We start from the raw sequence: 13,637 nt of genomic DNA on the forward strand, positions 1-13,637 counted from the left end.
GAGGAAACTCCGCATCAAGAAAAGGGAGAATGGACATGCTGGCTTTTTTAAAAAAACAAGCACATTTGGAATTACTAAATGTAGTCTCACCAAAGGGACCTACTGATAGGATGGTGCCTGAACTGGCTATGCTGACAGATGCAGTCTTTCATGTCCCTGTGGTAATACCATGATTCTGTGGATTCTTTTTCAGACACAAAAATCCTCATTAGAGGTAGCCCAAAAACGGAGCACTGAAACAATGACAATGTAATAATTTTTCATCTAAGCTTGTCCATTTTTTAGTTTCACTGAGAAATTCCTTATTTGAAGGAATGCTGACTGTAATTCCATCCCTAATTCATGCATACTTCCTTCCCTACAACTCCAACAATAACCTTTTATTGCTGTACAAATCAAAGACAGATAATGTGACACTTCAGGTAGTGAGGTAAGTTGAAGAAGTTTCTCTTAAGTGAAAGTTTTCATCTTTGGAGGGGGGCTTGCCTGGGCTAGACTTGCACAGAAGCAGTAACCAATGTCTATGCAGATAATATGCTAATATTTTTATACTGTATGGAGTGTGTAAATACATAAGTATTTATGTATGTAATTACAAGCAAATAGGGTCCATAGGCGCTTACTTGTATGTAGCAGGCAGAACATTTTCAACACTTTGCTGTGCTTCCTTGTTTACTTATTTATATTCAGACAAAGGAAGTGGTAAGGCTGACTAGCTGACAACTTTTCTGAGAAGAGACCATTTTGAATTAGAGGAAGCAGTATCTCTTGGAGGTCCTAACACCGTAGTTCTAAATTAAAAAAAACAACTTAAACAGGACTTAAACAGAAGAAGCTGGGCATTAGGCAAGGAATTACTGGACACGCTGGAGGTGGTCACACACAGGGAATATATGGCTGTTTCATCAATAGCACTGCTATGAACATCCTCTGAAGAGGAGAAAACTTACAATGGATTTACGAAACATTCCCTACCGTTCAGACGTGGTTACGTGGAACCCAGATGACTTAGCAGAATATTTTAGGACGGTAAGTTTAACTGTGTTTCGTCTTTGTATGATGGAGGAGCAAACTACTGTAATGTGTTAAATTTACATATTTTTATAACTGGCAAAGCTTGCTGCAAAACTAAAAGCAAAACCACTGACAATTAAGAAGCTGAGCTAAACTGGCCAGTGAAATCTATAAATGAATCTTGGAAGTGTGTTTTAAATTGAGTATAAGAGAAACTCATGGCTTTTCAGAGAAAATATACACTTTACTACAACAATCGTTGATATAACATATTAACAGCTGTAGAAGGCATTAATGTGTGAAGATTGCAAGCTTTCTAGGTCTTCTTCAATGATTTTCAGAAGAGATTTTTTTTTTCAAATTGCTCAGTGTTCACAAATGAGCCTCTGAGTGTCTTTGCTAATCACATCCATGAGAACCCAGCCAGAAACTTAGCAGTTGTGGATACACGACTCCTAATTTTTTTAGGCTCAGTTGGAAAAACCTTTCGCTTTTTGGTTTGACTTCTCTATTCTAAAACTTCTTGGGCTCAAGATTACTAGCTAACACTACTAGCATTTTTCTGATGTTACCTTTTGTGACTAGACAGGCATTTCTCTTTCTTTTGACACCTTTTTCACTTGTGACAATCTATAAATTTCATTTTACAATGCAGAGGAGTTTCCACACTGAGCTAATAATTTGACAGGCAATACAGGAATTCACTGCCAATATATATCCTCTGCACAGCAATGCTGACACCTTTGTAATTGCCCAGGAATGTGTAACTGAGCCAATTTTACTGAAATTTCATTTCTGTGTGTTCTCTGTAAATTGCTTATTTTTCAATTCACATCAGAGATAGTGCCTGCTCCATCTTCCTTGCAACTGAATACATTCCTCCCAAAGTCCAAAATTGTCAGCCTGGAATTTAACATTTTCAAGCAAAGCCAGCATAGCTGGTTAATATTCAAGTGAGCTGTCAGACTAGACTTGTAAAACCTGGAACAGTTTGGGCTTCATTTTGAAATAATGTGAAATTTATTGTTTCAACAGCTCCTATAACTCTGTAAGAGTTTTCTTTGGGGAGTTGAGGCAAGTTTGATACTAGTATGCAAAACTAGCTAATAAAAACAAGCAGATCAAACACAAAGTCTGTGTCTACTAAATCTCCAGAGATGTGAAACTGCCAACTACTTGCAAACCTCTAATTTTAGGGTGTAGGGGTTAGTGGCACAGGCAAGTGAAACGAAGAATTGGAGATGGAACAGATGAGATTATTATCAACAGGCAGCTTCAGACAAATACGAAAAACATTACAACACTGGTGCATGGTGGTCTGGATCACCATTTACAAGAGACTAAGAAGGGAAATAGCTTCCTGAAAGAGTTGATAATGATATTCTTAACAGTGATAAAAGGATAACTGTAAGTTCTATCATAACTGAATTTTTGAGTACCTCCCCTCTACTGATCCAGATACCCCCCAGGATAGAGATAATCTTGACATTCCACTTTTGGGGAGGTGAATGAGGGCAAAAGCTGCTTAAAGTCATCTAAGAAATATGTGTAAGACAATAATGTCAGCCTAAGTCAGCCAGCTCTGGACAACTGTCATAAGTGACCAGATCTTCTCCCCAGCTAAACTCATACAATTTCCCTGACACATATTAAAGGCTCAAATATTATAGCTTAGGAATGCTTTATTTGCATCTGACTAATATATTTTGCCTGCAGCCATATGTTCAAAGTCCAGGATTCATGTCCAAGAGGGATAAGCAATTTTTTTTTCCTCCTAAACTAAGATAATTGTGGGATGATTTTCAAAGGACAATCACATTCAAATCTTCTCTCACCTAAAGTGATTGGTCATGACATGAGGGCAGTGGTAAGATTTTCATCAATTCATTGTTAGCTTACACCTTCATATTAGCAAAATTCAGCCAGCATACACATCAGTAATTTATGTAAAAATACTATGATGTATTACTGGCATTAATAAAGTTCTCAGTTTCTGTCAAATAAGAATTCTTCATATTTAACAGAAATAACATCTAATTAATGATTCTAGGTGTGTTAACTTAAAGCCTATGTTAATTTAAACCATGCATTCAAAATAGGGAAGGACCAATAAAGAACCAAACCTTCAAATAATTTCTAAAGATTTTAAATTTTTTTTAGAAAAAGCAAAGATGTTTGTATTTGTAATATCCTGAGGGTTATTTTTAAAAGCAGAACCGTATGTCACACTGATGTGTTCTACCAAGTATAGCAATTGCTCACTGCTGCATACAGACTTGTGCTGGTAATGTCATGATCACACTCACTTTATGAAAGAGACATTATTTACAGGTTTAAGTCCTCAGTCTGCACAAAAATCTTAATCTGTATCCTAAAATATTTAGCAGAGTTAGGTCTGTTTCTGCATATGAGTAACTGAAGGTGGCTCCTAAAAATATTCTCTCAGCTGTTCAGATGTTTTCAGGATCTGTTCTCATACAATACCAAGTTACAAGATGACTCCTTAAAATGAATAAATAGGATAGAACTAAGAAAGGACATAATGCTCCCTATAAGATGTTCTCTGCTTTAGAGGAATTATCACAGCAGCACAAGATCATTTGTCTGCATAACTTTCACTAACTAAAGTTTCAGGCAGGACCAGAGCCATTCTTCTGTCTTGAAGGCTCCAAAAAGTCATGTTGTCTGCCCGCTCTTTGGCTTCCTTCTGGTGTGGACTTGATCAACTTGAAACAGAAAAAATGCATTCTAACCAGATCCAAATTATAAGATGTGTTCTCACATGATGCTTAGAATTTTTTCTCTAAAAACTTAAGACACCCACTGGAAATATTTAAGAGTCATGTCTTGCTAAATGTGGCTAGTTTTTTGGTTTGGTTTTTTTTTCGAAGTCCCCCAAATTACTGTTAAATTTTTGCCAGGTAGGACCAGGAGTCTTCTTTTCTTATGTACATGATCAACTTCTAAAATGCATGTCCTTGTCCTAGATGCTGCTGTAAAATATGATATATAAATAATAATATAATAATATAATAAAATAAAATATAATATAGTGGAAAAGCTTTCCAAATATTATAGATAATTTCCAGGATTAACAAGGGACATCAACAATGAATTCAGTGACTGGGATCAGGCCTTCGGTTTTCCAAGACACTAACGTTTTTGCTGTACTTCCTATTTTCCACAACTGTTCATCCTAGTCAGTACCACAACTATCCATTTTCCAAATACTTCTTTGGGCCAGGCAACTGTGAGGTGTTTTTTAAATGTGAGGAATTACATGTTCCTAAATGGATGAAAATCCTCAAGTCCACTGAAGAATCTTGTCTTAAAAATCTATGTTTACAGAACAAAATGAGCCATTTAGACAGGCTCTAGCATACAAAAGGGCAACCTGAAGCATCTACTCAAAGCTTGCCTTATGTCTAAGTGTCTTAATCCATTCTTATAATTAAGGGTGTAATAATCATCTTCTTTTCATTGACAGTTAAAGTATAAGGACTGTGAGAAAGTTGTGAGAAAGCACAGCATAAATGGACAGAGGTTTTTGGTAAGTAGAGTTGTAAAATTCCTTCCTATAAAATTCCAATTAAGTGATTGTTTCAACTCCTCCTTGCTTTGCATTGGCGGATGCAAAGTACTTAGCTCGCAGATGGTTACTGAGGTATAAACAAGAGAAGTAAATGCCTTTGCTCAAATCAGCCAGACTTGCTTTAAATATGGAATGCTGGGAACCCAAGCATGTTGTTTAATATGCATATATTTTAGTATTTTTTAAACTGACAGGGAAGTTATAAAACCACAATCTTGTCTTGAATTCATCTCTTCCTTTATAGAAAGTGCTTGTTTTCAAACAATAACTACAGAAAACTCACATTTATTAATTGCCCTCTTCTACTAAAGAAGACACAGACGTGGTCAGAATGACTGGCCTTCTATTGTAATCACTATTTCATGCCTCTATAGTAAAAATGAGATTTCTTCTGCAGCAATACACAAAATCAATGAACTTTAAGAGCACCAAAACTAGTAAGCAAAGTCCCAGTGGGTTTAAATCAACATTGCTCCAGGCTTTACCAACAACTTGGCTTAACTTTAGAAAGGCTGACAACTTCCATTGTTTTTAGGTCTTAAATATACACCCATGAAGATGTGTAAGGGCTTTTATTATTACTTCATTTTGCTTCTATTTTATTTTATTTCCAAATATTAACTATTCTATTTTCCCCAAAAGTAGTCATTTTGATCATTTATATAATTAGTCATAGTGGGGAAATCTATGCATACCTCTTCTAAAGCCTTCTTATTTTTTATTTACTTGTCCTAATGTATCAAGCTTTTTGACATTTCATTAAAATGCAACATAAAAATTTTCAAACAGCTTTAGTAGGAACAGGATATTACACCTCCCTCCTACTGGGTGGAGTCAGAATTGTTCAGATGTGTGTCATAGGATTTATCCTACTAACCCCTAAGAGATTCTCCTTACCTCAAGCACTAAGGATCTGTGGCTGGAGTGGGAGTTCTGGCGCTGGAGGCATTATGAAATTGTGGAAGTTTGTGAGGCACAAATAACAAGAGCAATAACTGTGTGATTCCTAAGCGATTTTTGTAATTTCCTATTATTTCCAGAGTGTTTCTGTAAACACATAGCTCAGAGTGCAGCATTTCTTCAGAAGCATCCTAGTAGATTCAAAGGATGCTTTTCTATTAAGTAAGCAAGCAGCTGCTCACGTCTGCTGAGACTTTTTTTTAAGCTTTTGACCTACTTGTCAATTGTATAATTGAAAAAAGGTTCACCTGTTAAACAGAACAACAAAAGGAGACTTTAAGTGGAATAGTCTAGAGTACAATGCAATCTTGAAAAAAAATTGCTTCTCTGTATGAATGGTTTTTCTAAGAAATATCTTTTTACATATTGTAAGTTATTGGAAACTGCCAAATTACATTCGCATGGAAGAAACTGTTAAGACTGAGTGTTTGCAGGTTTTGTATCTATTGTCAAATCTATATGGTAAACCTGACTGTAAAAATATTGCTGTCTTATTCATCAGAATAACATCCTAGTTTCAAAGTCGCATTTCTGTATCTACTGGGTACCACAAGGAAAGTCCAGTTGAGATGTAGTAGGAATAAAACCAGAGGGATTCCATGTAACTTATTCTAATAAAATTCTCTAATATTTAAAACGGCAGCATGGTCCTTTTATGAGAGTTTAAACCCATAATATTTTTCAGGTTTATCACCAGAACAGAATTCCAGAGAGAAGCTTAGGAAGTCTTTAGAAAAAATTACAATTCTTCAGTAAATTCTGCAGGACATTTCCATAAAGGGAGTACATTTTTTTGTGTTTTACTCCTGTGAGTACTCCCAGAGGCAAAATAGTGCTGAAAAACACAGAGAGGATTTGTTCTGTTCAGAAAATCATTGATAGCATTATGAACCAATGTGTAATTAGAAACTTCCTACTGTTGGCAGTAAGAAAGACAGAAAGAACCAGACTATCATCCATGTTCCAAAGACGGTTTGCAAAGCTTGTGATTTACTAAACAAAACACTTTCTCAGAAGTTTTCATAATGTACTACTCTCTTAAATTTGGAGTTGCACATGATGGAAGGAGAGAGGGGCTGACTCTCTCAGCCAGAGTATCCATAAAGCTCTCAAGACTTAGCACATCTCAGCTCAGGTCAGGAGTAAACTGCAACCTCATTGCTATATTATGGTTGAAGGGGGAAGAAACACTCCCCCCCATCCCAGTTTCTAGAAAGATTTTTCTAGAAGGCTGCCAAGGATGCTCTTAAGTCCAAGGAGTTTTCCAGCTACATCTCCACTAGAACATGTGATTTTACATATACTTTGATGTTTCAGATAAGGTTCTTAGCACAAAACCCTCCTTTGCTCCAGCAAATGGTGTTCTATTTTAAGATTTACAGTTTTACCCTGAAACTTTGCAATCGTACATAATTTTGCCTGATTTCACCATGCAGACATGAAGGAATTCAATATATCTAGCTTCTGAAGTCACTTAAATACCATATTTTTAGCTGTACTAAAAAGATGTGAAGCAAAATAGCATAAAATCAGAATGTATGGTAGAAGTTTGTCTTCCCTACCAGGAACAACTCTTTACGAAGGGCATTTCGTTGCACATTGTTTTAAAACTACAAGTGTTTAAAAAAGCGTTTGAAATATTCTGTCCTTTTACATTCACTGTGAGAAGCAGAATTCCAAAATTGCCAGCAAGAATGCCACTGATGATGATTTCAAGCAGACCACACATGTTCTATTAAGCTCACACCCATAATCAGTAGCACAGTATGTTACCAGAATGTAACTCTCTATTAATTGTTTGACACTGTCCACTGAGATGAATTATAGTAGCTGAAGATTTCTTTAAAAATAAATACATAAAGGATATGTTTTCCTGTATGCTAGGTGATGGCAATCTACAATGAAAAGCAATACCCAGAAAGCAAGAGAAAGAAAAGAGAAAAAACCCAGAAAACTTAAAAACAGTTCTGGAATTTTTTGGTTTACTGTCTGTTCACCTGCTTTAGCTTAAGTATCTTTGACAATCTCCAGGGAGGAAGCTGTTGCAGAAGAGGCTTTTATTTCCAGTTCTTTTGAGAAGCAAAGCAGGGATGGATTTTAACCTTGCCTGTAAGTCAATGTGAAAATATACCATCAATAAAGAACTGGATTAGAACCCAAACCAGAAAAGAAAATGGCTTTAACTTTGCACAGAGTCCCATTAATTTGATATTAACCCTAGAAGAATGGCTCATCTGCTGGTAAACAAACAAATTTAACCAACTCTCATCTGGTAAGAGCTGGTTTAAAGTTTTACTTCTCCTTACAGATCTTTTTAACAAACTATCATTAAAACATTCTAGCTACAGAAATACTATTCTTTGAAACTAGATGTGATTACTTTGTTGAAGTCCTTTGTGTGTAAACAAATACACATGATGTTTATGAATCTCCTAGCTAGTTTAATATAACTGGCAGCAACATAAAGTAAAAACCAACATCCAGCAAAACAAAAAAAAAATATAGAGAGGATTTTTTATTAAAATGGGTTCACTTCTCTAATGAGCCATGGGATGGGCAGGCTGTTACCTTGCATTGCTTTCCTATGCACTTTATGTCTCTATTAGTTGAAACTTCATGCCACATTTTTGAATACGCAAACTTTTGTAAATCTCAGGGTGTTCCATAGACAATTTTGTGATATATACCATGTGTTTCCTTTTCAGAACATGTCTGAAAATGACATTCAGAAATTTCCGAAACTCAGAGTGCCGTAAGTAAAACCAAACCAATTTAACATTAAAAACAATCTTAGCTGGTCTGCAGTGAAAACTCATAGGAAATATCGGGCAAATGATTGCAAGTGATTAGTTAGAGACCTGTTTATTGCACTGTACTGAGAGAAAAAGAAGAATATTCCAAAATAAAAGGAGCGTTGTCATGACTACTCAACAATAATGATGCAATAAAAAAAAATTGTCTGGGGGATGTTCAGAAGAACTTGTCCATAAATTTTTTGACTGACAGCAGCTACACAAAGGTTAAACTTTTTTGCCAGTATTACCTTCGAAGTATGATTTAACTGTTCACTGCTTAACTATTGACTTTAACTCACAGGAAAAAAGATGTCAGGTATGTTGAGGAGTTCAAGCGACTTTCATCATGTGATTTTCCTTTAGGTAGGCATTAAAGATAAATCAGTCTGGAACATTTGATTCAGTGTTAAATATCTTTCCTCAGCCCCTGTGGATTAGGCCTTGAAAAAGTTTTGCATTTATCTGAATAGCTTTCATAATTTCACAGAAGTTACTAAATGAAGAACAATATTCCCATTAAATCAATACTGAGTATCAGAGAAATTAGCTTCTTCTAATATTTCATGGTGAAAAACAAAGGATTTTATTTTGCTATGAGTTGTCTGGTACATATTTAAGCTGGAAGTTAGAAGGTTCCTAACCATAAGACACATGGAGCTCTTCACGATCTTCTAAAGAAACTAAGGAGAAAAAAAGAGGAACTGAAGTTGTTCCAGCATGGCTGTTTCTTTGTTGCTCATTTCCCAGTTCCAGACTCACTCCCTCTATGCGTATCTTGATTTTGCTCCGGGAGATACAGTCTGCTTCACCTTTTCTGGTGCATCAGAGCTTGTGTAAGATGTTTTGGTGAAGCTAAGAATACCGAAAAATTTTGAAATACCTGTGTGGTCTGCCACATTCATGCACTCATGGGTAAGCTGGTGGCTAGATCTGAGGGCAGGAGGATACCTCTGTTCGGATCAGATATGCAAGGACTTGAACTTGAAAGCCTCAGACATGACATGTTTCTTAAGATCATATCTATATTTTCACACAATAAATTTCCCAATAATAGGGATTGCTGGTATATGATGTGTTAGTAAGGGGGCCCACATGCTATAAAAAAAAGATGCCCAGATGTCTCAGCATTTTTGAACTTACTGTCAATTAAAAGCAACATTTAACTATGGTTACAGAGACCGAGGGACCAGAGTTACACCAGATTGTCTGTGAAAAACTCATCTTACCATACTGTAAAAACACATTGCTTGTAATTCTCTGATAATTTGTCTCTCCTTACCAGTCATTTAGCAAAATTCCCTTGTATTCTCCTTGTTTGAACTAATTTTGAGAACTTTTGGTGATTTCCTTTCAAATTCATGAGTCAAAAGTGGTCAGTGGGAGGTCTAATAAACAACATACAAGAGAGACTAATGTCATAGGTGAATAGTTAAAATGAAATCTAACAATGTGGAGTTGCTCCTATCTCGTCTAATCTATTGATATCTCAAAAATGTTTTGAAAATTCGATTTTCACAGTTCACTTACCTTATAACACTCTAGCAGAAAGTGAACAGCCTTTTCTAGTCAGATCTTTTGGGTTTCTCAACAAGAAGAGAACTTGAAATCAAGAGTTTTAAAAGAAGAGCGAAGCTTGGTGCACAACTTGAAGAACTGAATAAATAAGTAAATTAATAAATCTGAATGATAGTTTTAGACCTAATGCCCTTGTTCTCAGCTTTCTCCTTTCTCACTTACAAACAGGGAAACAATTCACTAGAATATTGTGAATATACATGGAAAAAGGTTGGTGTGATGTGGGGTCCTCCATGTAATGCCACTGTTTAAAACAAGAATTTAGAGCTTTAACAGGGAAGAGAACTGGTTGCCATTTAAAAAAAAACAACCAAAGAACAGAATAAAATTCATGGGTAGAATAACCTGCCATTCTTTTTAACATTAATTTCATTACTCAGAATTTCATTATTCATAACCTTCATGCTCTCACCAAAATGGAAAGTGCTTGCTGTTGACTTCTATTAGAACACATTCGCTCCTTACTTTTATATCATAATGCAAACTTCACCTAGTAGGAAGAGTTTTTCTAGAAGCTGAAATACACGTTAGTATATTGTAGTTATAGTACCTGATACACAACAGTGCTAAAATCTGAGCATATTCTGTAAAAATGTTTAACGTAAATAGCAAGTGTCACACTTAGAGCATTGACCAGTGGAATGAATAAAAAGTACATATACAAGAGAGATTGTTCTCCAGTAATTTTAGCAGGGTTATGCTGACCTACATGTACCAAGAACAGAACCCAGCACTTGCAACTATATAAGGTTTGCAAACCACAGCCTATATCCACACAGACCTCCGGAGCTGGGTATGTGGTTTTACTAAATATATACTTTTGAGCAAATCTACTGATCAAGTTTTGAATATAACTGTGTCACTACTTGGGGACGATTCTGTGACTTTTACAAGAATCTTTACGTGTCTAAATAGGTAACATTTGTCATTACAAAGAATGATAGACCACTTCCTGGAACTAATAAACCCCCCCACAATCTTCTATTATTATTAACAGAATTATTATTTTGAAAGTTTATCTCCACCAGCCATGTTACAGCTGCACATCTCCATGAATCTTACTTTTAAATACCAAAAAAGGATTTAAACACTATTTTGAAAATTAAAATACTTCATAAAATCTTTAAAACTCTCCATTAAAAGGGCTGAGCTCTTTACTGAAAACTTTGCTAAAAATTTACATATATAAGGACACCATATAAAAGTGGCTGATGCATCCAGACGGTCCTGCAAGTTTTATCCTGGCTACTGTTTTGCAGGCACAAGGGTTAATGGACAATAAGTCTGCGCAGGATTCACTGCACCAGCATATGCATAGGCCACACATAGATTTCCTGAGGGATCATAACAAACTCCACAGTCCATTTATCTCAGTAGGGATTTCCATCCTTGTTTACGGTCACCACCTAACTTTCTTGTATGCCTGCCAGAGATACTGAGGTCTTGTAGACAAGGTGATCTTTACTGGCATGGTTAAGGAAATCTATTCCGCATGTCTATTGGGGCATGATATCTTGTGGAGGATGGAAAATGAAGACTGAATGAAGATCAACTTTGTCATGGAGTATTTGAGAGGATCAAAACCAAAAGTTGTCCTCATTTTATGCGTAAAGCTGTGCCAAGCGAGGTAGATGTTGGTCTCTTCTCCCAAGTAACAAGCAATAGGACGAGAAGAAATGGCCTCAAGTTGCGCCAAGGGAGGTTTAGACTGACATTAGGAGAAATTTCTTTACTGTAAGAGTGGTCAGGCCTTGGAACAGGCTGCCCAGGGAAGTGGTTGAGTCACCATCCCTGGAAGTATTTAAAAGACGTGTAGATGAGGCGCTTAGGGACATGGTGTAGTGGGCATGGTGGTGTTGGGTTGACGGTTGGACTCGATGATCTTAGAGGTCTTTTCCAACCTGTATGATTCTATGATTCTATGAAACAGAGCATTAGACGAACCCACACGCCCTTCTTTCCTTGCAGTACCTAGGCCTTTAAATAAACCTGCAAATTTGAAACTATTCTTCCATTTGGGGCTTCTCTGATAAATATAAGTAAGTTTTTACTCTCATTCAGAATATTTACATTGATGATGCTGTCACACTTTGGAACCCTGTTTAGAAAATTAACTTTGCTTAATGCTATATTTTGATTTAATATGGAAGCCTTTCTTTCATTCCAACGTAAGTGCACAGTAGAATGAAAAGTCTAGTTCAGGCACAAGGTCCCAAAGCAAAAGGCAGAGTACAGCTCCACTCACTGCTTCACTTTCACTCTTTCCTTTAGACAACAGGGAGGTGAAAAAAGCCACTTGGTCTTTGCCAGTTCTGTGCTGTAGTTGAACTGCTCTGGGTGGACATAGGGAAGAGGGACTGAAGAGAGATTCTTGGACTGGTTTAAGGCAGCATTCAACAGAATGTGCCTTACTTAATGTGGTCAGAATTAATAAACAAGAAAAAGCAAAGATCTCATTCCAAATAACGTTGATGATTGCTTGATACATGAACCATGATATAAACACTGAAGTTAGTCTTTGCCACTCTTATTGTTTACTATCTTGAGATAAAACATTTCCATGTTTTCAGTAAGTCAAGGTACTAATACAGGCTGTTGATCCCTTCGGCTATCCTCAGTGGCAGGCTGCTAGCAAACCTGAGATTTGAAATTTTCAACCTTGGTCAGAAAGCTTATGGCATATCCCATAGCACTTGTGAAAATTTCCAGTAATAAAAAGAGCATCATTGCACTAAAGTACATAATTGCATCTGCCAGTTCAAACATGGTAAGTGTGTGAGTTCTGAACAGGACACATTCAGAGCCTGCAAATATGGCACAGTCTGAAAGTTGTTCTACGTTCAGTGCAAACCTAAAAATTAAGAAATCTATAATGCCCTTCTCTTTTAAAAAGGTATGCCCTGGGCATAGGTGAATGTGTGCACACATGCTCTCTCTGATGGGATGCTAAATGTTGTTGAAAGGTTTAGAACATTATTGATATTCAGTCAGTTTTGAAGCCAACACAGTAGCATTGCATCTGCCCAACAGACTTTTCTCAAAGGCCAAAACAAAGACTTCATCACCAACTATGCTCTTGACAGTGTTCAATACGCAACTACACAACTTCCTGGCCCTAGAGGACTTTGCCTTCCATCTCTCTCACCCATACTAAGTCCTTTATCCCAATACATGTAGAATGGATTCTACTCACGACAACAGTATCTGCAGTTAAGCGAACAAAAGCCAGTTTTGGAGTACTGCTTTGGGGGTTGGTTGTGTGGGGTTTTTTTTATTTTCAACTTCCTGCCAGTTTTAAGCTAAGCATCTGGTGGAAGAGGTAGAAAGAGAAAGAGAAGTCTGAGTAACATTTTCTGCAAGTGCTGTTGCCTTATCCTCTCCTATCATCCACTCCCACAAGTCAGAAAGCAGTGTGGTTTTGGTACTTCCTTCCTCACATGGCTACAGACTCAGCTGCTCAGTGCACCAATCTTCCGCAATAACGTTGCTTGTAAAGTGCTACCATCCTAAACTTTGCTTTCTTCTAATAACCTCCCTGAGCTATTGGTTTGAAGCATTTAAAACAAACTTGAAATAAAGATCAGACACTGTATTTTAAGCAGCAAATGATTAATATTTTGGCAGCAAGATAAGATGAGCAACTTTTTCCTTTTAATTTTTCCTCAAAAAACAGTTGGTGTTAATCCACATAGCAGCCAGCC

The 13,637-nt window shown here is 36.6% G+C and overlaps 1 protein-coding gene across 3 annotated transcripts in view; it reads left to right on the forward strand.

The window, feature by feature from the left end:
• Window positions 1-725: 725 nt before the first annotated feature.
• LCP2 (lymphocyte cytosolic protein 2) overlaps window positions 726-13,637 on the forward strand; it is a 31,803-nt gene continuing 18,891 nt past the window's right edge. For 2 of the 3 annotated variants that reach the window (XM_075164089.1, XM_075164090.1), the window contains exons 1-3: window positions 726-1,029; window positions 4,502-4,564; window positions 8,272-8,318. In XM_075164089.1, coding sequence (XP_075020190.1) covers window positions 952-1,029; window positions 4,502-4,564; window positions 8,272-8,318 — 188 coding nt within the window. In that variant the 5' untranslated portion in view covers window positions 726-951. Of the gene's footprint in view, window positions 1,030-4,501; window positions 4,565-7,597; window positions 7,676-8,271; window positions 8,319-13,637 lie in introns of all 3 variants that reach the window. The other variant, XM_075164091.1, reaches the window with a different exon arrangement.

The sequence above is a fragment of the Calonectris borealis genome, chromosome 15 (assembly GCF_964195595.1).
Source record: "Calonectris borealis chromosome 15, bCalBor7.hap1.2, whole genome shotgun sequence".
NCBI lineage: Eukaryota > Metazoa > Chordata > Aves > Procellariiformes > Procellariidae > Calonectris > Calonectris borealis.